The sequence below is a fragment of the Emys orbicularis genome, chromosome 19 (assembly GCF_028017835.1).
Source record: "Emys orbicularis isolate rEmyOrb1 chromosome 19, rEmyOrb1.hap1, whole genome shotgun sequence".
NCBI lineage: Eukaryota > Metazoa > Chordata > Testudines > Emydidae > Emys > Emys orbicularis.
This window is the reverse complement of record NC_088701.1, coordinates 23529657-23557590: the sequence shown is the minus strand read 5'-3', so window position 1 is coordinate 23557590 and position 27934 is coordinate 23529657. Positions and strand designations below refer to the sequence as shown.

General features: G+C 65.2%; 2 protein-coding genes across 2 annotated transcripts; both read left to right on the top strand.

Annotated features, from left to right (window-relative positions):
- Positions 1-1491: 1491 nt before the first annotated feature.
- PRPH (peripherin) lies at positions 1492-8476 on the top strand. Its single transcript, XM_065419162.1, has 9 exons — positions 1492-2000; positions 4769-4829; positions 5658-5753; positions 6157-6318; positions 6477-6602; positions 7103-7323; positions 7485-7534; positions 7887-7966; positions 8429-8476. Exons 1-9 carry the CDS (start codon positions 1492-1494, stop codon positions 8474-8476), a joined length of 1353 nt encoding a protein of 450 aa, XP_065275234.1.
- Positions 8477-13123: 4647 nt separating this feature from the next.
- Positions 13124-22036, top strand: TROAP (trophinin associated protein). Its single transcript, XM_065419796.1, has 16 exons — positions 13124-13360; positions 14456-14687; positions 15383-15543; positions 16132-16225; positions 16495-16613; positions 17095-17291; positions 17671-17717; positions 18401-18558; positions 18883-18976; positions 19115-19239; positions 19871-19969; positions 20249-20323; positions 20636-20743; positions 20879-21224; positions 21441-21652; positions 21941-22036. The coding sequence occupies exons 1-16, from the start codon at positions 13124-13126 to the stop codon at positions 22034-22036; spliced, it is 2400 nt and encodes a 799-aa protein (XP_065275868.1).
- Positions 22037-27934: the final 5898 nt, after the last annotated feature.

Sequence of the window (27934 nt, the reverse complement as noted above, 5' to 3'; positions counted from 1 at the left end):
GCTGTCAGTGATGGGCCCGGCGGCGTGCGGGGAGCGGGGGCCTCGAGCTGCGGCTCAGACAGAGACGGCTGGCTGAGCAGGGCGGGTTGGCAGCGCCAGGCTGTGACTTGTCTGGGGCAGGGCCGCCTGCGTCACTGCCAGAGCCGCCTGTGCCCCAAACAACAGCCCCCCACCCCCCACCACCGGGGCGGCAGCTGCAGGGGGCTCAGAAACAGAGATGGCGGAGGTGGGGGGAGGCGTGTGCAAGAGAGATGGAGGCGTGTGCATGGAGCGTGTGCGCGCGTGAGGCCAGCGCTGCAGGGACTGGACCCACCCAGCTGCCCCTGCCCCCAGGGAGGCGTCTGACTGGGCTGGGTGGGGCAGTAGCAGCGCTGAAGTCCTGCGGGGGGGGTCCCATTCACCAAAGCCCCCCAGAGCAGCCCCCTCCTTCCCCAGGCTCCATCCATGTTGTGCTGCCCTGTGTGTTTAACCCGACATGAGGCCCCCAGCCCGGCTCCTAGGCACGGACCCAGCCCCCAGGGGAAGGAGCCAACACCCTGCCAGCCATGCAGGGAGTTTAAACACGGCTGAGGCCAGCCTGCTCTCTGTGGAGCTGGGGAGAGGGGGGCAGGACCGCTGGGTTCTCCACCCTCCCCACCGCTCTGGAAGGGGAGCGGGGTCTAGTGGCTATGGAGGGGTGGTGCCAGGAGCCCTGGGTTCTATTGACAGCTCTGGGAGGGATGTGGGGTGTGGTGGTTAGGGAGCAGGTGGGGGGGGGGCAGGACTCCTGGGTTCTGTTTGCAGGTCGGTGGGACAGTAGGGTGTGGTGGTTAGAGGGGGGGTACCAGGACTCCTGGGTTCTCTTTGCAGGTCGGTGGGGCAGTGGGATGTGGTGGTTAGAGGGGGGTGGGGGGTGTCAGGACTCCTGGGTTCTCTTTGCAGGTCGGTGGGACAGTAGGGTGTGGTGGTTAGAGGGGGGGTACCAGGACTCCTGGGTTCTATTTGCAGGTCGGTGGGACAGTGGGGTGTGGTGGTTAGAGGGGAGGTACCAGGACTCCTGGGTTCTCTTTGCAGGTCGGTGGGGCAGTGGAGTGTGGTGGTTAGAGGGGGAGGGGGGTGCCAGGACTCCTGGGTTCTCTTTGCAGGTCGGTGGGGCAGTGGAGTGTGGTGGTTAGAGGGGGATAGGAGGGTGTCAGGACTCCTGGGTTCTATTTGCAGGTCCCTGGGGCAGTGGTTAGAGGGGGAGGGGGGTGCCAGCCCCCCCGGGGTCTATTCCCACCTGTCAGGTCCCTGCGCCCCAGGCCTCCCCCTTCGCTGCCCCGGGACAATAGCTGACCCCCCCTCCAGCGCACGGCGGGGGGGGGGGGGTGGCTGGGCTCCCGGGGTCTGGCCGGCGGCCGAGGGGGGCGGAGCCTGCCCCCCCGGGGCGCTATAAAGCGGCAGCCCGGAGCCGGCGGCTCTTTCCATCGCCAGCCGCGGAGCCGCGCCAGGATCCGGATCGGGGCCGCAGCCATGAGCGCCCGGGCCACCTCGTACCGCCGCGCCTTCGGGCCGCCGCCGCTGCTCTCGCCGGGCTCCTACTCCTCCGCCTCCGCCTCGTCCCGCCTGGCCGCCGCGCGCCTGCTGGGCTCGCCGCGCTCCGCGCAGTACGCGCGCAGCTCGCTGCGCGCCGCGCAACCGGCCCGCCTGGCCCCGGGCGCCGAGCGGCTGGACTGGGCGCTGGCCGAGGCGCTGAACCGCGAGTTCCTGGCCACCCGCGGCAACGAGAAGGCGGAGCTCCAGGAGCTCAACGACCGCTTCGCCAGCTTCATCGAGAAGGTGCGCGCCCTGGAGACGCACAACGCGGCGCTGCGCGCCCAGCTGGACCAGGCGCAGGCCCGCGAGCCCGTGCGCGCCGCCGACCTGTGCCAGGACGAGCTGCGGGACCTGCGGCGCCAGCTGGAGCTGCTGGGTCAGGAGCGCGACCGCGCGCAGGTGGAGCGGGACAACTTGGCCGAGGACCTGGCCGCGCTCAAGCAGAGGTGACGGGGGGGCTGGAGTGCAGGGATAGGGGCGGGGGTGCAGGGGGAATGGGGGCTGCATGGGAAGGGCTGTAGGGAGTGGGGTGTAGTTTATAGGGGAGGGGGTGCAGGGGAGTGGGGTGCGGGTTATGGGGAGGGGGAAGAGGGGCTGTAGGGGAGGGGCTGTAGGGATGGGGGAAGGGAGTGGGGTGTGGTTTATAGGGGAGGGGGTGCAGGGGGGACGGGGGCTGTATGGGAGGGAATGGGGCACAGGGGAACGGGGTGTGGGTTATACAGGAGGGGGCGCGGGGGGTTATGGGGAGGGGGAAGATTAGCTGCAGGGCTGTGGGTGGGAGTGGGGCACAGGGGCACTTGGTGCGGGTTATACAGGAGGGGGCGCCAGGGGGTTATGGGGAGGGGGAAGAGGGGCTGCAGGGGTGTGGGTGGGAGTGGGGCACAGGGATGGGCGAGAAGGATGCAGGGGGCTGGATGGGGAGGGGTGATGGAGGAAGGGTTACAGGTGAACGGGGGGCAGGGACCTAGGGGGCTGTGTCAGCAGAACTGGGAGGTGCTGGGAGGTAGGTGGGGTGGGGATGGCAGTGCGGGGCGCTGAGGGCAGTACTGTGAGAAGGGAATGGGGTGTAGGGTGGGGTCTCTGCTGAGCTCCTCCCCCTGTACTCTTCTGGAGGGGGGGGGGAGTTCGCTGGCTGAGGAGAAGGGGGTGTGGGGGGATGGGGGCTGCATGGGAGGGGCTGTAGGGATGGGGGAAGGGAGTGGGGTGTGGTTTATAGGGGACGGGGTGCAGGGGGGATGGGGGCTGTATGGGAGGGAGTGGGGCACAGGGGGGTGGGTTATGGGGAGGGGGAAGAGGGGCTGCAGGGGAGGGGCTGTAGGGATGGGGGAAGGGAGTGGGGTGTGGTTTATAGGGGAGGGGGTGCAGGGGAGATGGGGCTGTATGGGAGGGAATGGGGCACAGGGGAATGGGGTGTGGGTTATACAGGAGGGGACGTGGGGGGTTATGGGGAGGGGGAAGATTAGCTGCAGGGCTGTGGGTGGGAGTGGGGCACAGGGGCACTTGGTGCGGGTTATACAGGAGGGGGCGCCAGGGGGTTATGGGGAGGGGGAAGAGGGGCTGCAGGGGTGTGGGTGGGAGTGGGGCACAGGGATGGGTGAGAAGGATGCAGGGGGCTGGATGGGGAGGGGTGATGGAGGAAGGGTTACAGGTGAACGGGGAGCAGGGACCTAGGGGGCTGTGTCAGCAGAACTGGGAGGTGCCGGGAGGTAGGTGGGGTGGGGATGGCGGTGCGGGGCGCTGAGGGCAGTACTGTGAGAAGGGAATGGGGTGTAGGGTGGGGTCTCTGCTGAGCTCCTCCCCCTGTACTCTTCTGGAAGGGGGGGGGAGTTCGCTGGCTGAGGAGAAGGGGGTGTGGGGGGTGATGGGGTGCAGTAGAAAGAGGGGGGCATGGTTTGGGGTGGAGTGGTGATGCTTGGGGGGACAAGGTACAAGCAGGTTGTGTGGGGTACGGGGGTTGCTTGAGGGCGCTGGGAAGGGGCCATGGGACGCACGGGGGGGCGGGAGGGGCAGCAGCCAGCGTTGGCTCTGCTTGGTCGATGTTCAGGGCAGACTCTGCCCCCCTCCCCCCCCCCCATGCACGCAGAGCGGCTCCGAGGGCCAGCGGGCTGTGGGGGACGCAGGGTGAGGTTCGGGGGCTGAGCTGGGGCGGGAGAAGGGTGGTGGGCGGGTAGGAGGGACTGGGGGGAAGGGAGGTGCAGGGCTGGGAGTATTAGAGGGCAACTGAGGCAGTGGTGGGTGGGGGGCCATAGGTGCTGGAAATAAGGGGATCTGACCTAGGCGTGAAATGGCTTCACAGTTCAGTTCAATGGCTCTCAGCCCCCCTCTTTCCCCCACTATACAAATTGTTCCAGCCCCCCTGGGTGGGGCCGACCGCCTCCCGTATAGTGTGGGCCTATGACCTGGAGGGGACCCTGTCTGCCTTGGGGGAGGGGATATCCCAGCAGTCCCTGGGGCGGGGGGAGGTCTGCAGTCTGGGCACCCCAGAGCAGCGTCTGGCCAAAAGCCCCAGCCCAGGGTGGAGTCGGCAGCGGGTGGGGCGCTGGGCCTGGCACAGCCTGAACTACAGCAGCATGGGTGGGGGTGGAGGGAGCGAGGGGCCCTGCTGCCCCCTGGGCCCGTGGGGTGGCGTCCCCCTACCCATGTGGTCCCTGCAGATGACTGCAGGGCGGGGCTGCTGGCCCCCTGCTGGAGAAGCTGGGGTTAGGGGGCTTCACAGCTGCTGCTCCAGAATGCTGAGTGCCCCCCCTCTGCAGCTGGGAAATCCCCAGCCCCACCGTGATGGGGGAGGGGTCTTTATCCTCCAGGGGGGAGGCTGTGGGGGGCTGTTCACAGTGCAGGATTCCCTCCCCGGCACTGCCCCACCCTCCTCCAATACACCCCAGGGCCCATACCCCTGGTTTGGGTGGGGGGTGGACCAGTTCGGAGCCCCGCTCCCCCAGCTCCGTTCAGGGACTGAATTCGGCCATCCCAGGAAGGGGTGGGGGCAGAGAGGCCCCTCTGATCGCTGGCGGTGTTAGGGGCAGGTAGCATTTGGGGCGGGGGGGACGTGGTGGGGGGAGGCTCACGGGGTGTTCAGGGAGCGGGCCCAGTGTGTGCACGCGGGGGTGCTGGCATGGGGGGGTGGGCATGGCAGGGGCTGGAGGGAGCTGTGTGTGGGTGTGTCCTGCCTGTGTCTGACCCTCTTACTGTGCCTCCCCCCCCCCCCCCCTCCCAGGCTGGAGGAGGAGATACACAGGCGTGAGGATGCAGAGAACAACCTGGTGCTGTTCCGGAAGGTGAGTGTGTGTTTGGGGGGGGGGGGCGCGAGGGGCTCTGGAGTGTGTTCACCTGCCCCCCTCTTCTGTGCACACTTGCACACACATACTGGCATGTACTCTTGTTCACGTGCTTGTGCACATGTGTCTTTGATCACATACACTTTTGCACACTCGTGTACAAACGTGTCCTTGCAAGTACACTGCACCCCCGTGCGCAAGCCCTGGAATCGGTGGGCTCTCGTTGTCATTTAAAGGCACCGTGCCAGCCCCGCGCACCGGGGGGGACATGTTGAGCTGAGAGCCGGACGTCTCCTCGTCCAGGCCGCGTGTGCAAATGCGTGTGATCCAGAGCCCAGCAGTGCGGAGACCTGACCCCAGCTCTTAGGAGCCCCGAGCTGCCAGGGACTGTAGGAGTGAGGAGGGGGGGCTGTGATAGGATCTTCACCTGCCCCAGTGCAAACTGCACGCGTGCTCCTCCCTGTCAACATCGTGCAGACCGGTGGGCATGTGCTCCCAGGACCATCATCCATGTGATGGGGTCCACATGCTTAGCGCATACTCCCACGCATGTACGCCTCCACGGACACACACGCATCGGGAAAGACACGTATGGCCCACGAGTGGTCACATAGGCACTTGCATACAGACATTCATGTGCAAAAACAGCCCCTCAGGGTGTGTGCCCACACGTGCACAGTCACAGAATATAAAACCTGACCACACCGTGTCCCCATGCCCTCCGTGCAAAGAGAGGGACAGGGCGGGGACTGGACTGCCCTCTGCGTGCCCCCCACCCCACCGTGGGCCTGTCCCTGGCACTTGGCCCCCTGCCTCCCCCCTCCACAGGATGTGGACGACGCCACCCTCTCACGCCTGGAGCTGGAACGCAAGATCGAGTCGCTGATGGACGAGATCGAGTTCCTGAAGAAGCTGCACGAGGAGGTAGGGGGAGGGTGGGGGACCCAAGGGGAGGGACAGGAGGGGGGTGGGGGGGTGGGAGGGGATTTGGGGGTGGCTTGGTCCCGTGGGGGAAGGAGAGGGCAGCAATGGCTCAGGTGACCACTGACCGCTCCGCCCCACTCCCCTCCCCTGCTGGCCCAGGGAGACCCCAGCTGGGTGGGTGGGGAGACTCTGCAGTGGCCAAGGTACCTTTCTGCCATCTGGTGGTGAAGAGCAGAACTACAGCTGCAGTGCAGCCCCACCCTGCACCAGGCTGCAGCGCACCTGGGGGGGGGGGGGGGGGGCACAGACAGGCTCACAATTCAACTTCTGGGTGCAGCTGGGGCCCCACATGAGGCAGATTTCAGGCCGTCTCCTGGTCTCTCTTGTCCCTGGGCGTGTGCAGGAGCTGCGTGACCTGCAGGTGAGCGTTCAAAGCCAGCAGGTGCAGGTGGAGATGGAGACGGCCAAGCCAGACCTGACGGCCGCGCTGCGCGACATCCGCACCCAGTACGAGAGCATCGCGGTGAAGAATCTGCAGGAGTCCGAGGAGTGGTACAAGTCCAAGGTACCAGCCCCCGTCGTGGCCCTGGGGTGGAGGCGCCAGCAGAGGGAGTCGGGGGTGGGCACATGGGGCACGGCTGCTCCTGCTGGGGGGGAGGGGGAACAATCTCACCTGCAGGGAGCTCCTAAGACCCCCTCCCCGATGCTCCCTCCTTCTCCCAGTTTGCTGACCTGTCGGACGCGGCCAACCGGAACCACGAGGCGCTGCGCCAGGCCAAGCAGGAGATGAACGAGTCCCGGAGGCAGATCCAGAGCCTGACCTGCGAGGTGGACGGGCTGAAGGGAACCGTGAGTACTGTTCGGCGGGGTGGGGGGGGGACCCCAGCACTGCTCTGAGGGAAGAGCGCCCCCCAGTGGAGCTCTCTGCAGCAGCTGGTTATACTCCCCGTGCCTGAACAGGGAATCGCAGCCCTGCCGCTTTCTGCCCCACAGCTCCCCCCAACAGCTGCAGTGGGGGAGGTCTAGGCTGGATATTAGGAAACACTATTTCACTAGGAGGTGGTGAAGCACTGGAATGGGTTCCCTGGTGGGGGGGGGGGGGTGTGGAATCTCCTTCCTTAGAGGTTTTTAAGGCCCGGCTTGACAAAGCCCTGGCTGGGATGGTTTAGTTGGGGTTGGTCCTGCTTTGAGCAGGGGGTTGGACTAGATACCTCCTGAGGTCCCTTCCCACCCTGAGATTCTATGAACAGTGGGGAGCAGCTCCCCCAGGATGGGATGTAGGGGGGGCGGGGAGAGACCGGACCCCTTCGGACCAGGAGTCCGATGCCTGCCCTCCCTCCCGTGGCCAGAATGAGGCGCTGCTGCGCCAGATGCGGCAGCTGGAGGACCAGTACGGGGTGGAGGTCGGCAGCTACCAGGACACGGTGGGGCGGCTGGAGCAGGAGATCCAGCACCTGAAGGAGGAGATGGCGCGGCACCTGCGTGAGTACCAGGACCTGCTCAACGTCAAGATGGCGCTGGACATCGAGATTGCCACTTACCGCAAGCTGCTGGAGGGCGAGGAGAACAGGTGGGTGCAGCCCCGGGGAGCCCGGCTGGCAAGCGCCATGGGGGGGTGGCTCTGTCACAAGGGAGGGGGCTGTTCCCCTTCATCTCCCGAGGGGGCCAGGTGGGCTGAAGGATAAGCAGGGGCCTTCTGCCACTCATTGTGCTGTTTGCCCCTTCCCCCAGGATCACGATCCCCATCCACTCGCTGGCCTCCCTCAGCATGAAAACGTCGGGTAAGTGTGCAGCCCCAGCCACGTGGGGGTGTCTCTGTCCCTGCCCCCCCAGGAGTCTCTGCCCCTCCCCGGCCAGGTTTTTGGGGGCTCCCCGCATCCCTCCCCGGGTGCCTGGGGTGTCGCTGGCCTCTGCCAATCACGCAGGGTCAGCCACGTCCAGCTGCTCTCGCTGGGGACCCTGGGCAAGAACTCTGCCGTCGCTGAGCGGTATTGTTAGGGGCAGCACCTGCCCATTGGGGGATCTTCCCCAGTCCTGGTGCACACCCAGCCCAGGCTTGGAGGCCTCCCCCTGGGGGGAGGGGGGGTCAGCGGCTGCAGCCCCTTCCCCTCTCATGGCCTCCCTGCACCCCAGTGCCCGAGCCGGAGCAGACCATGGAGAGCCACACCAGGAAAATGGTTCTGATCAAAACCATTGAGACCCGGAATGGAGAGGTGAGTCTCCCCCTGTCGGGGCGGGAAGCTGCCAGGGTGAAATGTGCCAAGCCGAGGGTATGGGGGGGTGGTGGTGGGGGAGGAGGTCAGGGCATGCCCAGGCCTGTGAAGAGGTTCCCTGGGGGTTCAGCTGTCAATCAAATCCCAGCATTACAGGCACATGCAAGGAGAAGTAGCAGTGTCCAGCGGTTAGAGCAGGGAGGCAGGACTCCTGGGTTCTATGACCAGCTGAGGATGGAGTGAGCTAGTGGTTGGAGCAGGGGATGGGACCCAGGACTCCTGGGTTCTGTTCCTAACTCTGCCTCTCTTGGGCTAATTGATTCCCCTCTCTGTGCTGGGGATACTGCCGGGGCGGGGGCTCCAGGATCCTCAGGGGCAGGGGGTGTAGCCGGGCACTGGGGCTGAGGGGACGGCGGGGTGGGGTCTAATCCTATGGTCTCTGTTCCACCCCCCACGTGGCAGGTGGTGACTGAGTCGAGGAAGGAGCAGAGAAGCGAGCTGGACAAGTGATCCTGGCGCCAGGCCTCTGCCCTGGACCCAGGCGATGGCGTGAAACTGACGTGCAGAAGCCACTGCGAGACCCCTGCTGCAGCCCCCCACCCGCTCCCAGCCACACTGGCCTTATGACTACTGATACCTCTGCCAGCCCTGCCGCACTGCCCAGTCCTCCCAGCCCGCCTGCCCTCGTGGTGTGCCCGGCGGGGCGAGCACAGCCAGACCCACTCACTGCCCAGGGCAGGGGCTCACCCGGGGAAAGGAGCGAGGGGGCCCTGCCTCCTGCTCCCCCATCCCTTTGCCCCCTCACCACATGCTGTTTCCCCTGTCCTGTGCCCTTGGATCTGACCTGGCTGCTTTTCCTCCCCCACCTCAGCCCCAGCTCTGCCTTGGGGGGGACGGGGGGGGACTGACCTTCCCAGACTACATGTACTGAGCTGGTAAAGCAGGATCCTGGCTCCCACTCCGGCCACTGCCGGTGCTCTGCCCATGCAAACCCCGAGACCCGTCACCAGATCCAGTCCTGCTGCTCAATCCTGCCATGGTTCCCGCTCCCAAGGCAGAGGCCCTGACCGAGTTTGGTACCAAAGAGGAGTCTGCTGCTGAAGCTGATTCCAGAGAGGATCTGTCCTGGTTCCGGTATCAATCCTGAACTCCGCAGGGATGCTACCTCCCACCAGCTGTTCCCAGGGCTGACACAGTTCCTGATGAGAGTACTAGGGTCAGTGCTGTACCAGAGACACCTGGTTCTGAGTGTGAGACCAATGTCTGATTGCTGATAGCGCTGTCTGACACGGTGTCTGTTCCCAGTACTGGGTGTGGCCAGGCCCCCAAATGCTGACACTGAGCAGTCCAGAAGCTGCATTTTAGTACAGAAGACACCAATGGCTGGGACTGCTTACCACTCTTGAATTTCTAGCCCCAGTGTGCTCAGCCCGGATTCCTGCTCCCTGGGTTCAATCCCAATACAAATGGCTGATGTTGAAGCAGTTCCTAGTCCCGCTACTGCCTCTTCCCAATGCTGCTGAAACTCCGTCTTGATTCTCATTCGTGCTGTTGGGGAGCAGCTGGGAGTGATCCTTTGCCTAAGACTCTCGCCATTTTTAACACCCGGTACTGATGCCTGCTGTTTGCTCCTGGCACTGATTTCTGCTTTGACCCCAAATCCCAGCGCTGAAAGGGATAAGTGTGTCAGGTGCTGCACAACAGTGCTGAGTGAGACAAGGTGGGTGAACTAATGCCTGTTATGGGACCAACTTCTGTAGGTGAAAGAGACGACAGCAGTTGGTCCAAGAAAAGAGATTAGCTCCTCCACCTTGTGTCTTTAGTATCCTGGGCCCACCCTGGCCACAACCCCACAACTGGTAATACTGACTGTCCAGTGCAGTCCCTGAAGGTGAATCCTTCCCTAAGGAGCCCTGCTGGGGTGCGGAGTCTCAGTTCTCATTTTGATACGGATCCCTGCCTGCCTGGTAGCACTGGTGCCTCTCTGGGATTTCAGACACGTTTTCAGTTCTCCTGCCCTGATCTGGGAGAGTTTCTTCTCGCCATTTTCAGCGCTGGCTCTAATACTTGAACAGATGCATGGAATGATGTTTCCTGCTGCCAAAAGGTGCTGCTATCCCATCTCAGTAGCGATTCCTGAGCCCAATACCTGCTGCTGACACCAAGCCCTGCTGTGCTTTTCCGATTCTGCTCCTACGAGTGAGTCCCGAAGCATATTCCTGAGCCTGACTGCGGCTAAATCTGCAGTCCCAAAATGCTTTCCCCCGCTGCCATCCTCACATCTGTGCTCTGGCTGCCTTGCTGCACACGCTGTGCCTGACTCTCAGATCCCCCTCCCTTGCCCCAGCCCTGCCTTCGTTAACCAGTGGGCTGGGGTAGGGACCCCTCACCCTGCTGGAACGAGACACGCTGGAGGCTCTGAGTAGCTGCAGGCTAGTTGCTTTGGTGCTCCCTGAACGACGACTTGCCCAGCGCTCGGCCGTGGTGTTGACCGTGCCCCATCTTGCTTTACTGGCCACTAAAGATCATAGTGAGGAATCGCTTGTGTCTGCTTCTAGTCTGTGCCTCCTTGTCCTAGTGTCTGGTATCTCCACCCACCAGTGGAGGGGAAGAAAGGGGGAAGAGGCCTCAACTTTGACCCTTTCAGGCAGTGCCCACTAAGGGGCCCCTGTCTGAGGTGAGCTGGCAGCTCTTAGCCCTAGAGGGCAAGTGGTGCCATCCCAAAATAACCTCACCCCACTTAGACCTAGCAGCCCTCCTGTGTTGGCAGCCACTGGGGGGAGGCCAAGCTCCCTGCCTGTGCCTTACAGAAAGTCCCTTTAGGGCAGCATGCGGCATGGTGGTGGCAGTGGGTGAGGGGGAGCTTGCCCATGCTGTCTGCTGTGGGGGTGGCGAGAGGCTGGATTCAGACTAGGGCCCCACAGGCATTGACCCCATGAGCACTAATGCCTGTTCACCCCTTTCACTGCGGCTCTCGGCCCTGGCCAGCTCCCCGCTTCCTGGGAGGGGATGGCCTGTAGGAATCCAGGCGGACAGCGGGGTAAGCTGTGGCCACACTGCGCAGCGTGAGCCAGGCGCACGGGGTGATCTGTGGGCACAGCAGTGCGGTGGAGGTGTCCTCGGGGCTGTGTGAAGCTGTGCCTGGTTGGCAAGACCTCGTACCATGGTATGACCTCGTACCATGGCACGACGCTGCCGTCTGACCTGGTGGAGCTAGCCTAGGGGAGACCTCACAGCAGGATGGGCACCTGTGGGTGACCCCAGCCAGTGAGAACCATGGGGAGTGTCTGTGGCATGGCCCAGTGCCAGGGCCTGGCCCCTGTGACCCTCTGGTGTGACCCAGAGCCGGGGCCTGGCCCCTGTGACCCTCTGGTGTGACCCAGAGCCGGGGCCTGGCCCCATGTGACCCCTTGGCGTGACCTGGAGCCGGGGCCTGGCCCCTGTGACCCCTTGGCGTGACCTGGAGCTGGGCCCCCTGACGTGATAGGGTGGGCCTCTCCTCCCACCCGACCCTCGGAGGACCCAGCCTATCCCACAAGTCCATCCGCTCGCCGCTCTACCCACGCCCTTCTCTATGGTCTAAACGCCCCAGATCCCTTCAGCTCAGATCTCGCGAGATCGTCGACTTCCGCTGGGCGACCTTGCCCCGCCCCCTCGCGCCTGATAGGCCGGAACGGGAGGTGGGAGGTGACCAATCCGTCACCGCAGCTCCGCCCTACGCCTTGCCGTCGTCCTCGCCCCGCCTCCCTTGCTCCCGATAGGCTCGCTCTACGCTCGACCCCGCCCCCCCGGGGGGGGGAGGAAGATGACCAATCAGCGCCGTTGGTATTTTACAAACCGGCGGGGAGCTGCCGCTTGGTCTCAAGGCGCTGGGCTGAGCCGAGCGGACGCAACCGAATCAACCAGGAGCAGGTGGGGGGCTCCCTGGCTGGGGGGAATCCCTGGGGTGTGAGGCACAGGGAGTGGGGGGCACGGGGTGGGGGCAGTAGAGGGCGGGCCCCTGGGGGGTTCCTGGCATGGGGGGGTTGGGGATGAGGTGGGCATGGGGGGGTCCCTAGCTGCCGGGGTCTCTGGGGGTGTCGGGGTGGGGGCAGTAGAGGGCGGGCCCCCGGGGGGTTCCTGGCATGGGGGGGTCCCCAGCTGCGGGGGTCTCTGGGGGTGTCGGGCACGGGGAGTGGGGGTCCCTGGCCTGGGGGTGTCGGGGTGGGGGCAGTAGAGGGCGGTCCCCCGGGGGGTTCCTGGCATGGGGGGGTTGGGGATGAGGTGGGCATGGGGGGGTCCCCAGCTGCTGTGGTCTCTGGGGGTATTGGGGTGGGGGCAGTAGAGGGTGGGCCCCCTGGGAGTGTCTGGGGATGGGGTGTACATGGGGGATGCCGTGGGGTGGAGAGCATCCGTGGGGGATCCCTGAGGTGAGGGCCTAGAAGGGTAGTTGGGTGGGGGGTTTCTGGGGCCTGTAGTGGTTGGCTGAGTCCCTGGGGGTGTTCCCCTGGGGGGGAGATGGGGTTCCCTGAGAGCAGTGGGGTGGGGGATTCTCTGGGCTGTTGCCCAGTAGGAGGGTCCCTGGGGACCGGCAGAGGGGAGCTCTCTGGGGTGGCGGGAGGTGGTGTATGGGTGGGGGGGGGGGTAGTAGGGACTTGTGCAGAGCTGGGGGGGCCTGGGGCAGGGGACAATGTGGTGGATGGCAGGGAGGAGACTGGGTTGGGCAGAGATTGCAAGTAGGTGCAAACGGCAGGGCCTCGGCCCTTGGGGTGTGGGTGAGCTTCCCCTGGGGCTGGTGCTGGTGGCAGCGACCCTGTGGCTGGCGCTGAGCCTTCGCCAGCGGTGCAGCTCCCTGGCTGGCCCAGAGGTGCATTAAACGGGCTAGTGAACTGGGGCCGACTCTGCAGTGGCCAGGATCCAGCCACACGGGGACTCTCCTGTAGCCAGTCCCCAGCCGGCTGGGGAGGGAATTCCCCATGGGCTAGTGCTGCCAGCTCTGGTCTAGCCAGGGGGCCGGACTTGAGCCCATCAGTGGGTCTCCTCTGGCGTGGTGGGGACTGGGAGGTGGTTACACACTCTGCAAGTTAGACCCTCTTCAGCTCCTGGGAGCCTCTCTTCCTCCAGGTGCAAATGCCAGGCAAGGTGCTGCAGTGACTTGGCTTGGTGCAGCTGTCAAAAATGGCCCAGGTCAGGAAGAGTCCGGAATGGGTTTCCTTTGCCCACCCACCTCGGGGCAAGTGGAAAGGGAGCTGCTCCCTAGACGGGAGCCAACCGCAGCTGGGAAAGGAGAATGAGCCGTCTGCCTGGGACGGGCCAGACACACGGAGCCACAGCAAGATCCCTGTCCTGTCCAAAAGCCGCCTGCCCCCGGACTTCCAGCAGCTGCACCAGGCCTGGGAGAGCCAGTTCCAGAAGGTGAATGGTGGGTGAGGGGGAAGGTTTGGACCGGCCTCGAAGCACCATTTGTTGGCTGGTCCCTGCGCCCGGGAAAGAGCTGCATGGAAAAACACCTGGGGCATGACCGAGAGACAGAGCAGGGCCCTGTGCCAGGCTGGCAGCAGTGAAGCCTAGACCCCTCTTTATCTCTCCTGGGGGTGGGAGCTGGTACGCTCGGCTCTCTTCCGCAACAGGGTCCTGGTGCCTGTGTGCTCCCGCTGATCCACAGCCCCCGCTTAACAGGGGCAGGGCAAACTCTGGTGCCCCAAGCCCCCGGGAGCGCGGTGTGGCATGTGTTAACTGCCCAGCACGTTAGCTGTTGATCAAAGCTTAAAACTCTTCCCGGGGGTGCTTGTTAGCAGACAATCCGACTCTGGTGCATCTGATCCTGGCTGGTCCGATGTGCTAGCCAAGGCCCCCTCTCTCCGGGTCATGCTGCCACGGCTGTGATCCACTGGGAGCAGAGCAGGGTGTTCCAAGCCCCCCTGCCGCTGGGATGCTGTGTTCCAAGCACAAAATAGCCCAAGAAAGTAGCGGGTGAGAGCGAGGGGCAGGGGAGACCGACCCTGGGTTCTGTAGCTGGCTTTGGGACAGGGAGTGTGGTGTAGTGGTCAGGGCAGCGGCTGGGAGTCAGGCCTCCTGGGTTCCATTCCCATCTCTGTGACTGATGATGTGTGATGTCAGGCAAGTTGCTTCCCTGCCTAGTGCCTCAGTTTCCCCCACGAATGGGGATGCGTCTCCTGCTCCACACCAGAGAAAGGGCACACCGCGTCCACGCTTGTTGCTGCGGCGTAGGTACGCCTGGCAGCGAAAGGCTCCGGCAATGGGGAAAGGCTCTGGCAGCAGGGTCTGACACTCGATAGCAGTGTAGACATGAGAGGTGCTGCTTGGGTGCGTAGAGCCGTGTAGGAGCATACCCGGGGGGATCAGGTGTGCATGGCACTCGGCTGGGTCTCGCTGTCTATGCTGCCGTGTTCGTGGGGTGTGCAGCGTTCGTCCTCTGCATGCCACCTTCATCTCCCCAGTGCTGCTCCTCGCTGCCTGGTGACTGTCTTTCTGTCCTGTCCTGTCCAGGGGAAGGCTGCCAGTAAGAAGCCCTGTACACAGACCTGTCCCTTTAACCTGACCTGCAAAGGGGACAAGTTCCACGTTGTGCCTTGCGCTGATATGGCTGCAGCCACGGAGCCGCCAGTGGGATCCCCCAATCCGCTGAACAGAAGCCAGCCCAGAGGCCCCCTGGAGGAGATACAGCTGGGGGCAGCAGCGCAGAAGAACGCGCCAGGCAGCAGCGTCCCCAGTGGCAAAGGTACCACGCAGGCCGGGCTCTTGTGCCGAAAACCACTGCTGGTGCAGTCCCAGCCTCTGCCAGCAGGGGCCCCCCGGCTCATTTCCTAACCCACCATCTCCTGCTGTAATGCTCTCACATCTCACAAGCTAAGCAGGATTGAGCCTGGACGTGGGGTGGATGGGAGACCTGGAGACAACTCTGGGAGCTGCAGGGAACGGTCCTGGCGACTGGTAATTGGTGCCCTTCGCACTGAGTCAGTGCGTGGGGCTGGGGTGCTCGGCTGTAGGAACAGGGCAGGGGGATGCTGGGCGCCCGGGGCGCTGTGCAGGTGGAGCACCATCTTTCTGATGAGTGGTGAAGCCCAGGGACTGGCTACCTCTGCCAGGTGCCGCGGCACATTTCCCAAATGCCCAGGCCCAGAACCCGGGCGCTGGGACACGTGTCCTGGCCCAGCTCCAGCTCTGGTAATTGCATTCATTGCCCTGGCGATGTCGGCTGCCTTTGGGATTCCTTGGTGTCTAGTCCTGCAGCGTTGCTTTGTGCTGTGAACTGGCGGCAGCACTCTGCCCCAGAGGTGGCCGCATTTCAGTGCAGGGTGATCTTGTAAAGCATTTTGGGGTCCTTCAGGATGAAAGACGGGATGAGGGGGGGGAAGCTACCTGTGGGTTAGTGGTTCCATTTCAGCCCCTTGACCACTGTGGTATCTCTTGCAGAAGTGGAGTTCGTGGCTGACCCGGTGGCTTTGGCCAGCATCCTCTCCAATGTGGGGCTGGCAAACGGCACACTGGGTGTGGCCAGGAAACCCAGCCTGGCCCGGCGGGTCCCTCTGAGGGGGAGCAGGGGAAACTCGGTCCATGCCAGCGGGAGCGCACGGGTAAGTCCTGTGCCCCAGGGCCCTGCTGTGGAACCAGCTCACTGCTGACGCTGGAGGCCAGCTTGCCCGCCCTGTTGTGGATCCACCTGGCTCGCTGGGAGCTCCGGCCTGAGCTGGGGCCCTGAGACGGGCTGTGACGGCACTCAGCAGGGTCAGCACAGGTCAGCTAATGCTGATGGGCCGTGGGGGGAGGGGGCTCTTCTTTTCAAGGGACAGTGTTATGTCCTCCTTGTAAGCACCCCTTCAGAGCAGGTGGGGCGGCTTGGTGCCCAGACTCCTGGGTTCTATCCCAGCTCTGGGAGGAGAGTGGGGTCGTGGAGGTGGGAGTCCTGGGTTCTATTCCTAACTGGCTACGTTGCCTCAGTTTCCCCATGTGTAAGAGGGAGCCGATGGCCTCTTTCCTACGGTGGGCTGAGGTCTGAGCTCCTTTGTCTGTAAATTGCTTTGATGTCTCGGAAGTTCTGACTTCTCTGCTTTTCTCCTGACCACGGCGAGCTCGCAGCCCCCTCGCATTAGAGCTTTGCTAAGGGGTGGGTCTGGGACCCACTTTCCTAACGGGCCTCCCCGGCTGCTTCTCTCTTCCCCCAGACTGTGAGTGGCTCCCTGTATGTGGCCTCGGGGACCCCTGCCTTGTGCCTGGATCCAGCCCGCATCTCCTGCTTCTCCCGGCTGGCGCCTCAAGGTACAGCCCCCTGGCTCCTGCAGCTGGGGGCCCGGACGGGGGCGGATGGAGCAGTGGGTGAGCAACCTCCCCAGGAGGTGACCCCTTGCTGCAGGAAACTGCCTGCCTGGGGGAGAAGGGAAGGGAGCTCGGCACCATCTGCTGATCCTGGGCCCTTTGGTGTCGTTAATACAGCGTTGATTGCTCCCCGGGCCCGCTCTCGGCTCTGCCCCCGGGGGCACTGCCCCCACTCACCGCCTGACTCCTGCCCTCTCTGCTCTGGCCCCCAGACGCAGCTCGTCGAGCCACACGGGATCCTGCTCAGCACCGTGGCCTGCTCCTTAAATCTCAGCAGATCCAGGCCCTGTCGGAGACGCTGAGGGACCTGGGGTCCCGTGCCCAGCCCGCAGTGAGTGCTGGCTGTGCTGGCTCCCACCCTCCTCTCTGCCTGGCTGGAGGTGCCATGGTAGGGCACTGGGGCACCCGCAGGGTTTGGAGGGGCTGCGCTGGGTCCCAGCTCTGCAGAGGGGCGGGTGCTGGAGGAGGCTGTCTACCTCCAGGGCTTAAGGACCACTCAGGGGCCGACAGCTGGGAAGGGCCTTGCGGGGGAGGGAGGGTGCAGGGGACTCCTCGTATTAGCCTGGTTCCCTGTGCAGCCCATGGCACTGGGATCCTCTGCTCCAGAACCCGCCCCAGTCCATGCCTGGCCTGGGCCAGCTGCGCACTGCTCCCGCGGCCCCTCGGGGTGGGTCACTGTGGGGCTGGCTGCGTTCCGTGGGCGATGGGGTGCCCGTCTCCAGGGTGGCTCTGACGCAGCAGGTGGGGGCAGGGCGCTGTGGGTACCATGTGCCTGCCCAGCCCCCCTTGAACCAGGGTTCTCTCGGCGCCAGGGGCACCCCGCTCTGCAGAGACTTGGCGCAGGGGCGAAGGAGGCGTGTCGGGGGCGCCCGCATCCCATTGCCACAGCAACACGGTGCGAAGCCGGCGGAACCAGGGACCAGTCCAGCAACGGCAGGCCGGGGTCCTCGAGCAATGGCAAAGCAGCGGGGGGCGAGGCTGGCACTGGGGGGCAGAGTGCAGCCCACAGGTGACGGGAGCGCGCCATTAATGGGTAGGGGGGAGGAACATACCATTAACTGCCCATCGCCACTCTCATGGCTCCATGATCAGCTGGGGGGTGCCCAGCATGTACCTGCCGTTCCCAAGGAGCATCCGCAGCCGGCACTGGCCCCGTCGCCTCGTCTGGAGCCAGGTTACAACGGATTAGATAGCGGGGCCCTGGTATGTGCTGACACCCGGCCACCTTGCTACACACAGACCTCTGCCCCCAGCCCCCTGCTGGGATCCTGAGCCGGGGGGTTCAGACCCAAAGGGCGGGGAGCCTGGGACTCGAGTGGCAAAGTGCCCCACGCCTGCCCTAGCCGGCAGGGGTGGGGAATGAGCAGCCCCTGTTTTCTCTGCTTCAGCAGCGGCTCAGCCTCGAGGAGGGATCCTATGGGAGCACCACAGACAGGTAAGAGGCCATGTCCTGTTTGCCTGGAATAGAACCCAGGCGTCCTGACTCCCAGCCCCCCTGCTCTGACCCACGAGACCCCACTCCTCTTCCAGAGCTGGGGAGAGAACCCAGGCGTCCTGACTCCCAGCCCCCCCTGCTCTAACCCACCAGACCCCCCCCAGAACTGGGGATAGAACCCAGGAGTCCTGGCTCCCCAGCCCAAGTCCCATCTTGCCTTATGGGTGATGCGGTGTCGGGCACTTCCACAGGCTGCCGTGATTCCCTGGTCATGCGCCCCGTCCCCCGCCCCATGGCTGCTGACCAGGCTTGGAGGGGTTAGACTGGGATCCGTCAGTGTCAGGATGTGGATTTCACTGGAATCCACCCATTGGAAGTGTGGCCGGGCAGAGCCAGAGTCGCCGGCCGGCCCTTCCCTCACAGGGCTGGGCGCGTGATGTCCGTGGTTTGTCTTCTAAGCGTTGCAAACGTTTTGAATCTCAACGTCTACAGACACCAAGTAATTACTCTTCACTCCGCCATTGTCTGATCTCCCCCATTGTCTGACCCTGCAGCTCTGAACATTTAAATCCCTGGAAATAGGGGAAAACGCTTTAAAACCTTGACATTAGCCATTGGCAACGTATCCGAACTGGACTCCTACCAAGCCAGTTGCTGACCCTCTCCTCTCCCCCTCCCTGCAGAGGAGTTCGTGCCGGACCCGGACGCCCTGGCCAGCGTCCTCTCCAACATGGGGCTGAGCCACGCTGCCCTGGGGCCCACGGGGAAGCTCAGCCTGGCTCGGAGGGTGCCGGTGAAGGGGCCACGGGGCGTCCCGCCCTCCACTCAGGGGAGCACCACGGTGAGCTGTTCAGGGGTCTCGAAGCCTGGCCCTCACTGGGCTCATGTCTCCCGTCTGGATCCCGCTGGGGCGCTTTGTGGGATCCACACCCAGGGGGCTGGCACCGGTGGGGCAGGAGGATTCCAGCAGCTGGGCTGGCCCCTGCAGCCGTCCCTTGGCCCAGCCAGCGCCTGCAGTGCTGGGGGTTAGGCACAGGCGGGGTGGCAGCAGCCCAGCCCGGGGGTTTGGGGTCGGCCTGGCACTGGCCAGCAGGGGCTCAGCACCCCGCCCTTGCCATCTGCAGCGCAGAGGGGACTGGCTGAGGCTGCTTCTCTCCCCCCTCAGGGCAGCAGGACCTCGCTGCTGAGACCCCAGGGCAGCGTCCCCCCGACGGGCGACTTCGGCCGCACCTCCTGCTACTCCACACTGGGACTTAAAGGTACAGACCCCTCCCCCGCACCTGGGGGGAGCTGAGCGGGGAGGGTCTGTTTGTGCTTGGCCTCTGGGGGTTGCTGCTTATGCATGAGCCACAAGTCTGTGCCAGGGTTCGCTGCCCTCAGCCTCCCCTTCTCTCCAGGTGTTGAGGCCCCGGATGGTCTCCAAGCAGCCCAGCTGGCAGGTACGCCCAGGACCCGGGAGATCAACCGCTATTTGCCCTTTGGCTCCGCCCGGAGGGTGCCCGTCACGCAGCCTCAGTCCCTGGTTTGTACACTCGGGTGGGGCAGGGGGTGGGAACCTCCTCAGGGAGGGGTCAGTCTGTGCAGCTCCTGTCACCCTGACCTGTCAGAGCATCGCCCTCTGCTCAGCTGCTCCCCACCGTCACCGAACATGAACCATAGATGGGACTCAGACGTCCCCTGGGGTCTGCCTAGGGGTTAGAGGCGGGGGCTGGGAGCCAGGACTCCTGGGTTCTATCCCCAGCTCTGGAAGGGGGGAGGGGAGCCTGGACTCCTGGGATCTGCCCCCAGCTCTGGAAGGGGGGAGGGGAGCCTGGACTCCTGGGATCTGCCCCCAGCTCTGGAAGGGGGGAGGGGAGTCTAGGGGGGCTGGGAGCCAGGACTCCTGGGTTCTCTCCTTGGCGGTGGTGCACTCAGTCTCTCTTCCCTATCTGTCAGGCAGGGGGCTGCCAGGCTGGACCCTGTTCAGTTCTGCCTGGGGTCCGTGTCCTAGGGTGGACTCACTGCAGCGCCTGGTTCTCCAGCCGGGGGAGCCCAAGATGACCCTGGCCAGTCCGTGTGGGGTCCGTTCCCTGGGGTGCGGGGCGGGGGGCACCCCAGTCAGACCCAGCCCCGTGCGCTAGGTGCTGTCCATATGAACCCTTCTCCCCTTGCAGCGCAGCACCTGCTTCTCCACCCGCCGCCTGGCCATCTTCCCCCGCACGCCCCGCACCGCGGAGGCCCTGGACAAGCACCCGGCCCAGGGAGCACTGCAGGTGGGAGGGGATGGGGAGTTGGGGGGTGGGAACAGGGACGGATCCACTTGGTCCCAGGGTGCTGTGCCTGGATGGGGAGGGGCCTGGCTGTTGGGGGGGCAGTTGCCCTGCTCAGGGTCTGAGGGGTGGGGTGCCCCCTTGCTGACGGGCGGGCTCAGGGCTCTGCCAGCCCCTGCCTCCCCGGAGCTGAGGTGAGCCGGGCTCCTGCCGGCAGGGTGGTGGGGGTTGCTATGGCCCATTGCCCGCAGGCCTTCGCTGACACCATGTTCCCATCTCTAGCCCCCAGCCAGGTGGGCCGGTGGCCTCTCCCCGGAGCCCCGAAGCTCTGACCCCGATGAGTTGGCCCTGCCCTGGGTGAGTGCCCTGGGCTGGGGGGGTTGGGGAGACCCAGACGGGGGGGGCCCAATGCCAGATGAGCCTGTCTCCCTCGGGGAGGGGAGGGAAGGGAAGGGGGCTGCAGTGGGTCTGACCAATGTCATGGGGGCTGCATGATTGCCCCCCCCATCCTAGCTGAATTCGGGACCCCCCCACATGGCAAAGAGCGGGGGGGGGGGCGCTGAGTGGGGGTTGGATTGGACTGTCCTGCAGCTTGTGGGAAAGATCATTCCGTGCGCAGGCGGGGAGGGGGGGGTCTGGTCCCACGCCGCTGACGGTGCCTCCCCCCAGGAGAAGATCGTGGTGCGTCTCTTTGGGGACGGGGAGAGCCAGGCAGCCGCGGAAGCGTCGGTGAGGAAAGCGCTCGCCCGGCCCGGCGAGGGGAGCAGCAAGGCGCAGGTAGGGGGGGCCTGGCTCCTTCTGCCGGCACGGGGGGGGGGAGCCCCCAGTCTCCCGGGGAGCAGCCTGGCCAGAGTGGTGATGAGGCTGGGCTGGGGGGTCCTGTTCTGACTGACTCTCTCTCCCCCCCGGCAGCGCATCGAGTTTCTGACCCGGCTCCTGCGGAAGGAGGTGGAGGGGGCAGGCGGCTCCTCCGGCCTGGAAGAGCTCCAGAGCCTGCTGGCTGCCTGTGCCCCGTCGCCCGGGCCCCCCCGCACGCCCCTTCCCCTGCCAGCAGCCGGTGTCGGGCCGCAGCGACTCCCCTCCCCCTCTTCCGGCCAGGAGCCTGGGCTGGGCCCTGCCAGCGGGACGACGCCCCCGGCCAGCTCTGCTGCCTTCCCTGCTGCAGGCACCACGCTGACCTTCTCCTCCCAGCGGCCCGTCTGCTCCCACCCCCTCATCTGCTCCCTGAGGTCCCCCGCCGCCAGTGGGGGCGCTGCAGGTAGGACCCCGCTCCAGTGCCCCACAGGGGAACCAGAGCCTCTTTGGCCCCCCGGTCTGCCGGCTACCTGGCCACTGAGCTGCTGGGGACTGGCCAATGGGGCGCTGGCTCCGGTTCATTACTGCAGCCCCTGTGGCTGGCCGGACGGGGGCGACGGGACAGGAAGGAATGTGGGCTCCAGGCCCCCGGGCAGCTCACGCTCACTCTCTCCTGCAGGGGCCAGGGCTGCCCCCACCACCCCCCCGTCCCGCGTGGCCCTGGTGAAGCAGCGGCTCGGGAACCTGCTCAGCGCCCCCCAGCGCTTCCAGGAGGCCTGCCTGGACGACGAGTGTGCCTTCTACACGGGCCGGCCCCCCGCCCGCCTGCCCCCCGCCCCCCGCTGCTGCACGGACCCCGTGGCCACGCTGCTGCAGGCCCAGGAAACCATGGTGAGTCGGGAGGGCTGGATGGGGGGGTGAGAATGCTGGCCCCTCCCCTCAGTGTTTGTTTCCTGGGGTCTCCTGCATTCGAGGGGGTGGGGGCTGAGCCCTGGTGCCAAACCGACCAGTCCCTGGGGAAAGAAGAAATGAATCAGGACTCCTGGGTTCTCTCCCAGACTCTGGGAGGGGTTGTGGGGGTGGGCGGGGACCAGGACTCCTGGGTTCCCAGCTGAGGGCACTGGGCGGGGGAGCGTGTGTCACAAGGTGAGATTCCCAGCCTCTGTCTCTCCCCTCCAGCACTTTATCCCCATCATGCAGCCGGCACCTGGTGGCCCCCCGGGGGAAGCCAGGAGCTCACTACAGGCAAACCTGCCACCCCAGCCCTCGAGATGATGGAGGGGAACCGGTGCCCACCTGGGTCCTGCCCCGGATCTGTGCCCCCTTGGCAGTGTCGTCGCAGCAGCTCCCCCCAGCACAGGTGGGGCCTGGCATGCCCCCCCGCATCCCACCAGCCGGGCACCTCCCGTTCTTCGTTCCGGGGGCACGGGGGGCAGGCCCCTCGTCACCCCTGCTGCAGCCCAGACACCCCCTCCTGCACTAGCCTGTCAGGACCCCTGACCCGCAGGTTGCTTCTCTAGCCAACCCCCCCCCCGACCCCTGGCTGGAGGCGCTGCCTTGAGCACTGGTGGGTGAGCGCGTCGGCCCAGCTGCTACTTGGGCCGAGCCTATCGCGTCCCCCGCACTCCAGAGCTGCCAGCCGCCCCCAGCCCAGATCACAGGTTCTGGGCCTCTCCGCTCGCCTGTGTGATCTGCAGGCCCGTCAGCGCCCCCTGCAGTCTCCAGGACCTCCCTGTGCCCAGCCCCCATCCACCCCTCTCTCTATTTATTACCAGCCCAAAGCCCGGGGGGCTGGGAAGCCGCAATCTCCGTTTTGAATGACGAGCTGTCTGTGCCTATGGCACTCTAATAAAGTATTGTTTACACTTGGCCGTTATTGTAGGGTCTCCTGTTCGCTATAGGCCCTGCCCCCCCCCCCCCCCCCCGCACTGGGGCCTGCCGTAGGGCTGCGATTGGCCTGGGCTCCGGATCCCTGGTAGGACTGAGACTGACCCGCTTGCAGAAGTGTTAACCTGTGGAACAAGCTGCAGCAGGAGCGGGGTCTGTCCCTGGCATTCCCCTGCCCTGGGAGCTGAAGGGGGCAGGGACTTGCCTTTGCTGCAGCCTGGGATCGCCAAGGGGGGGGAAAGATGCCCAAACTCCAGGGGGATCACTCAAGTCCTGAGGCGCCTGTCCCCTCTGCCTGAGGCGCCTGTCCCCTCTGCCTGAGGCGCCTGTCCCCTCTGCCTGAGGCGCCTGTCCCCTCTGCCTGAGGCGCCTGTCCCCTCTGCCTGAGGCGCCTGTCCCCTCTGCCTGAGGCGGTTACATTTCCAGGGCCGTGGCAGCTGCCCCCCTTCCATAGGGGCCTGGCCCCAGAGCAAAGGGGCTGCAGTAGCTGCTGGGGTGGAGCAGAGCTGCTGTTCATCAGCCTCCCAGAGCTCCGAGCAGGGGCAGAGGGAAGTGAGAGGGCATCTGGCTCCCCCTGCTGGGTCCTGGGAAAATGCCTGGTCAGGGTCGGCTCCGCGTTTGCCTCTGCCCAGAGCTGGCTGCACTGAGCAGGGCTTGGGCCTTGGCAGATCTCGCCTGCGGAGGGGAGCTGCTGTGGCAGCCGCTGGCCACCGGGCAGCAGCACAGACCAGCCAGCTGGCCGTCTAGCCAGGGCCCAGGGGCAGCGACCCAGCGGGCGTCTGTGCCCGCAGAGTGCCCTGGGCGGTGTCAGGCTAAGCGTGGGCCAGGCAGCCAGCAGTCTGGGCTGGAGGGGGCAGGGGCAGAGAGTGTAAGCTGGGCCTAGGACTCCTGGGTTCCATTCTCACCCCCTCCCCCGCCTCACTTTCCCCAGCTGTAAAACCAGAATGATCCCAACCCCCCTTGGGGGGAATAATGAACCAGGGCTCCCCAGAGCCGCCACAGCAGCTGGGTGAATACCATCCCTGTGCCCAGAGGGGAAACTGAGGCAGAGATGCACAGTGATTTGTCAGTCCACAGGAGAGCCCCGGTCCATCTCAGTTTGTGTTGTGCCTGTGCCTGGCTGGGCTCCGAGAGCATTGGTCACTGGGAATGTCGGGTCAGTGTCCCTAGGGGCTGCCCCGAACACCCCCATGCACCCTCCTGCCGGGCTCCCTCGCCTCCACAAGCGGGCCTGGGCCGTGTGCTCACCGTGGGCCTTGTCCCGTGAGAGTGTTTGGAAACTTTCCTGTGTTCTGCCCCACGGGGGGGTGTCTCACTAGCCCAGCCCAGGTTCACATGGGGGGAACCTGCCAGTGCCGGGAAAGGACAAAGGGGGGCCAGCCCCAGCCCCTCGGGAGCGCAGGAGAAAGGGAGATGCTGGGCTGGGTGAGAGAGAGGGGAAGGGGGGACGCATAGCCCCTGGCAGGGGGAGATGAGGGGTGCAGGGCGTCCCTCAAGCAGAGCGGGATGGGAGGGTGGTCACCCTGGAGCACATGGTGGGAGGGGTTGGGGGCTGCAGGGAGCTCCTGGGGTAGCACCCAGGGACGCCAGATCTGGAGCAGGACCTGCACGCAGAGCAGAGCGCGGCCCTGGCCCAAACAGCCTCCAGTCCCAGCCCTGTACCATGGGCTGGTGGGCACGTGTGCCCCCCTCCCCCAGGAGCGGGTGGTTGATGGGAGGAGAGAACAGCCAGGAAGAGACAGGCTGCGGGGGGGAGAATCCCCCCCCCCCCCCCCCCCCATGCTGCAGCGGATGAGCGAACGCCTGTCGAATGCCTGGCCTGGCGGGGCCCGGGGCCTTGGCCCTGTCTTAGCGCTGCCTTCTCAGCCTGATCTGCCAATTACCGGCGTCCCGGTGCGGCGGGCGGGGAGCTCATTACAGCCGGGCGCTGCTCGGCAGCCATCAGCACGGTGACAGGGCCAGCCGGCGCAGATGGGGGGGGGGGGGGACACGGTACTGGGCCCGTGTGTGCACAGCCTGTCTGCCAACACATGCGTGTGCACCTTGAGCATCACCGCCCGGGGGGAGCCGGCAGCCTGCAGGCAGTGCATTATGGACGTGCTGCAGACAGGGTAGGGGGCAGGCATGTCCTGCTGGGGCACCAACCCACAGAAACATGTGTGCCCGGAGCTGTCACGGCCACTCGGCAGGCCCCGCTGGCTGGTGGATGCGCTGCACGCGCTACATGTATGTACAGGCAGGGCTGGGAAACAGACACGTGTCTAACACGACTGGAGTATGGATGCCCAGGTCATGCTATGGGCATACAGACAAACGTGCGGGCAGGCACGCTCCCCATTCAGTGCAGGCTGGGGGTGGCCACACTGCCCCTCCCCCCGACACCCAGGCACAGGATCAGCACACAGCGCATGGGGGTACCACAAGGGACCCAACTGCTAGCGTGTGACACTGCACCCCCGGGCTGGATGGCAATGGGGGGGGACACTGCACCCCGGGCTGGATGGCAATGGGGGGGGGACACTGCACCCCGGGCTGGATGGCAATGGGGGGGGGTTGGTTGCTTTGTCTCTCAGGGCAGTTGGCAGGGCGAATAGGAGAACGAGCAGGGCTCAGAGCTGCCAAAGCCCAGGGGTGCTCAGAGCAGGACGAGGGGTGCATCAGTGCGGGGGGGGGAGAATCTGGGGAGCGCCTGAGTGCCCCATCTATGGCTCTCCTCTCTCACCAGCATCAAAGCCCCCGGTCCCCTCCCCACGGCTGCCCCCTCATCTGGCCTGGGTGGGATCAAGGGGGGATCTTGTGAAAAACACCCCAGTGAGATGCACGCCCACCCCTGTGCAACGTAGCTGGTGTTCAGCTGCCTCGCCCCACCCCAGCAGTGGCTGCATTTCCGCCCTGGGCGAGTGAGTGTTACTGCCCCACTACCCCACATGCAAAGTCGCACTCACCCCCCCAGACACTTGTGCTGACCAATGTGGTTAATTAACAGTAATTGGCCAAGTAAAGGGGCTGGAATTGGAGAGGGGTCTGGGAAAAATTTCTTATAGCTGTGATCACCCTGACAGCAGTACCCTGGTGGGACCCCAGCACTGTGAACTTCCCCACAGCAGTGTCTTGTGTTGCGAGCTTCCTGACAGCAGTGCCCAGGACCGCAGTGTGGTGAGCTTCCCGACAGTAGTGCCCTGTGTGTGCCCTTCTCAGCAGATGTGTCGCTCCTTGGCGAGGACTCCTCAGTGGTCAGCGGGGGGGAGGTGGGGCACCCCCAGACCCTGGGGAGACAGAGAAGCCAGGAGAGCCCCCCACCTGGGGCTGGCAAGGAAGGCATGAAAGCGCCGGCAGCCACCTTTGTGGGGGTGGAGGGGCCATGAGCATTTGCAGGCCAGGGAAGGAGCCAGGATCCTGGAGCAGGGACTTGGTCACACATGTTAAATGCCTCAGCGGGGGAAGGGCGGGCAGGCCTGCAGCGAGGAAGGGGTTAACGAGAGAGGTCAGGCCCAGGCCCAGAACCCTCTTGGCCTCAGCCGGGGTCTCTGGCACCCTCCACCCCCCTCCCCACCCCCGGCGTCGTGGGCGCTGCTGGCTTCTGTTACTGCCCAAAGATCCCGGCTGGCCCCATGTGCTGCGATCTGGGACCCAGCCAAATCCCAGCTCAGGGGATCGTCCTTTCCTTCGGGCTCCTCCCTCACGTCCCGGCAGTCTTGCAGTGTGGCGGTTAACCAGCCGCCGCGCCTCGCCCCAGAGGTGGCTGCCGATCAGTGGCGGGGGAGTGAGCCCTGTGCACAGTGGCACGGTGGCAACAGAGAAAACCCTCCAAGTACGAGTCCAAAACCCGAGTATTTTAATGACGGATCAAACACGGAGCCGGACGGGGCGGAGACGCGGGTTCGAGGGGCCCCGGCGTGTGCGGCCCCGGGCGGGATAATGGCACCGAAGGGGCCCGGCACCCGCCCCAGTGTGTTCATCTGGACAGTTCGAACAGTCACTGCGCAGCTCCCTCCCGAGGGCCGGGCTCGGTGAGCAGCCAGCACATGGGGCGTGCATGCAAGGGGCAGCGTGTGTGCGTGTGTGTGTGCATACATGTGCGTGCGTGTGTGTATGTGCACATGTGTATGTGTGCACGTGTGTGTGCGCGTGTGTGTGTGCACGTGTGTGCGTGCGTGTGTGCACCAATGCACATGCACACTTGCATACACGTCCCCCTGCCTGCACAGCCACGTGTGCTCGCTCAGACACGTGCCTGCAAAGCACACGCGTGATATGCACACGCCCTGCCACCAGCCCAGGTCTCTCTCGGGCGGGGAAGAGCCACTGGGGTGGCTGGGCCTGGTGGTTGGCTGGTGGGTGTGCGGGAGGGGGCGTGGCGTGAGCAGGCGTGGGGCTGCGATCAGGAGTGTTTCTTCAGGGGTGTGTGGGGGAGGATCCAATGGGGGATGTGGTGTCTATGTTGGAGCAGCAGTGGGGGGCCGTGGTGGAGCGGGGGGTGTTGTGTGTACGGGGGAGGGGAACAGCAGTGGGGGGCCGTGGTGGAGCGGGAGGGTGTTGTGTGTAGGGGGGAGGGGAACAGCAGTGGGGGGCCGTGGTGGAGCGGGGGGTGGTGTTGTGTGTACGGGGGAGGGGAACAGCAGTGGGGGGGCCGTGGTGGAGCGGGGGGGGGGGGGTGTTGTGTGTAGGGGGGAGGGGAACAGCAGTGGGGGGCTGTGGTGGAATGGGGGGTGTTGTGTGTATGCCACATCCATGCCTGACCCCTCCCTTCCCAGGGTCCCCCCCCCCGTGCCCCCCCCCCGCCCGGCTAGCCATGGGGGCAGAGGGAAGCCCCCCACTGCAGTAGGCAGCTGTGATGGGGGAGACCCCCAGCCCAGCCAGGCCCATCTCTCTATTATGCCAGTGGGACTCGGATCCTCCCACTCCTGAAGGCTGACTGGGAGAGGGACTCGCCATCGGCCCTTAGCCATACGGGGTCTAAGACACGTGCTCGAGCAGCTCCAATGGCCTCCAGCAGGGGTCAGTGCCGAGATTATATTATATACAGACAGGTGCACGTCAGCCAGTCGATGGGACACGAGACCATCCCTTGGGCAGCACCAAATGGGCACCCCCCCCCCCAGTCTATATATAGCGATATCTAGGGCCGCCCCACAACCCTTCATGCAAGAGACTTGTGGGGCTGCGGATGGTGGCAGAGTATAATCCGGGGAGAAGAGATGAGGGGTAGGCGGGTTCTCCCCACTTTGCGGGTTTGGGGGGGCTTCTGTACAAGGGCAGTGAGCTGGGGGGGGGAGCTGGGATGCC

Coding starts and splice junctions, on each gene's coding strand:
- PRPH (XM_065419162.1), top strand. CDS start 1,492: ATGAGCGCCCGGGCCACCTCGTACCGCCGCGCCTTCGGGCCGCCGCCG. Junction 6,319..6,476: donor AGGAGTGGTACAAGTCCAAG/GTACCAGCCCCC, acceptor TCCTTCTCCCAG/TTTGCTGACCTGTCGGACGC. Junction 6,603..7,102: donor TGGACGGGCTGAAGGGAACC/GTGAGTACTGTT, acceptor TCCCGTGGCCAG/AATGAGGCGCTGCTGCGCCA.
- TROAP (XM_065419796.1), top strand. CDS start 13,124: ATGGCCCAGGTCAGGAAGAGTCCGGAATGGGTTTCCTTTGCCCACCCA. Junction 16,226..16,494: donor CTCCCGGCTGGCGCCTCAAG/GTACAGCCCCCT, acceptor TCTGGCCCCCAG/ACGCAGCTCGTCGAGCCACA. Junction 16,614..17,094: donor GGTCCCGTGCCCAGCCCGCA/GTGAGTGCTGGC, acceptor TCTCGGCGCCAG/GGGCACCCCGCTCTGCAGAG.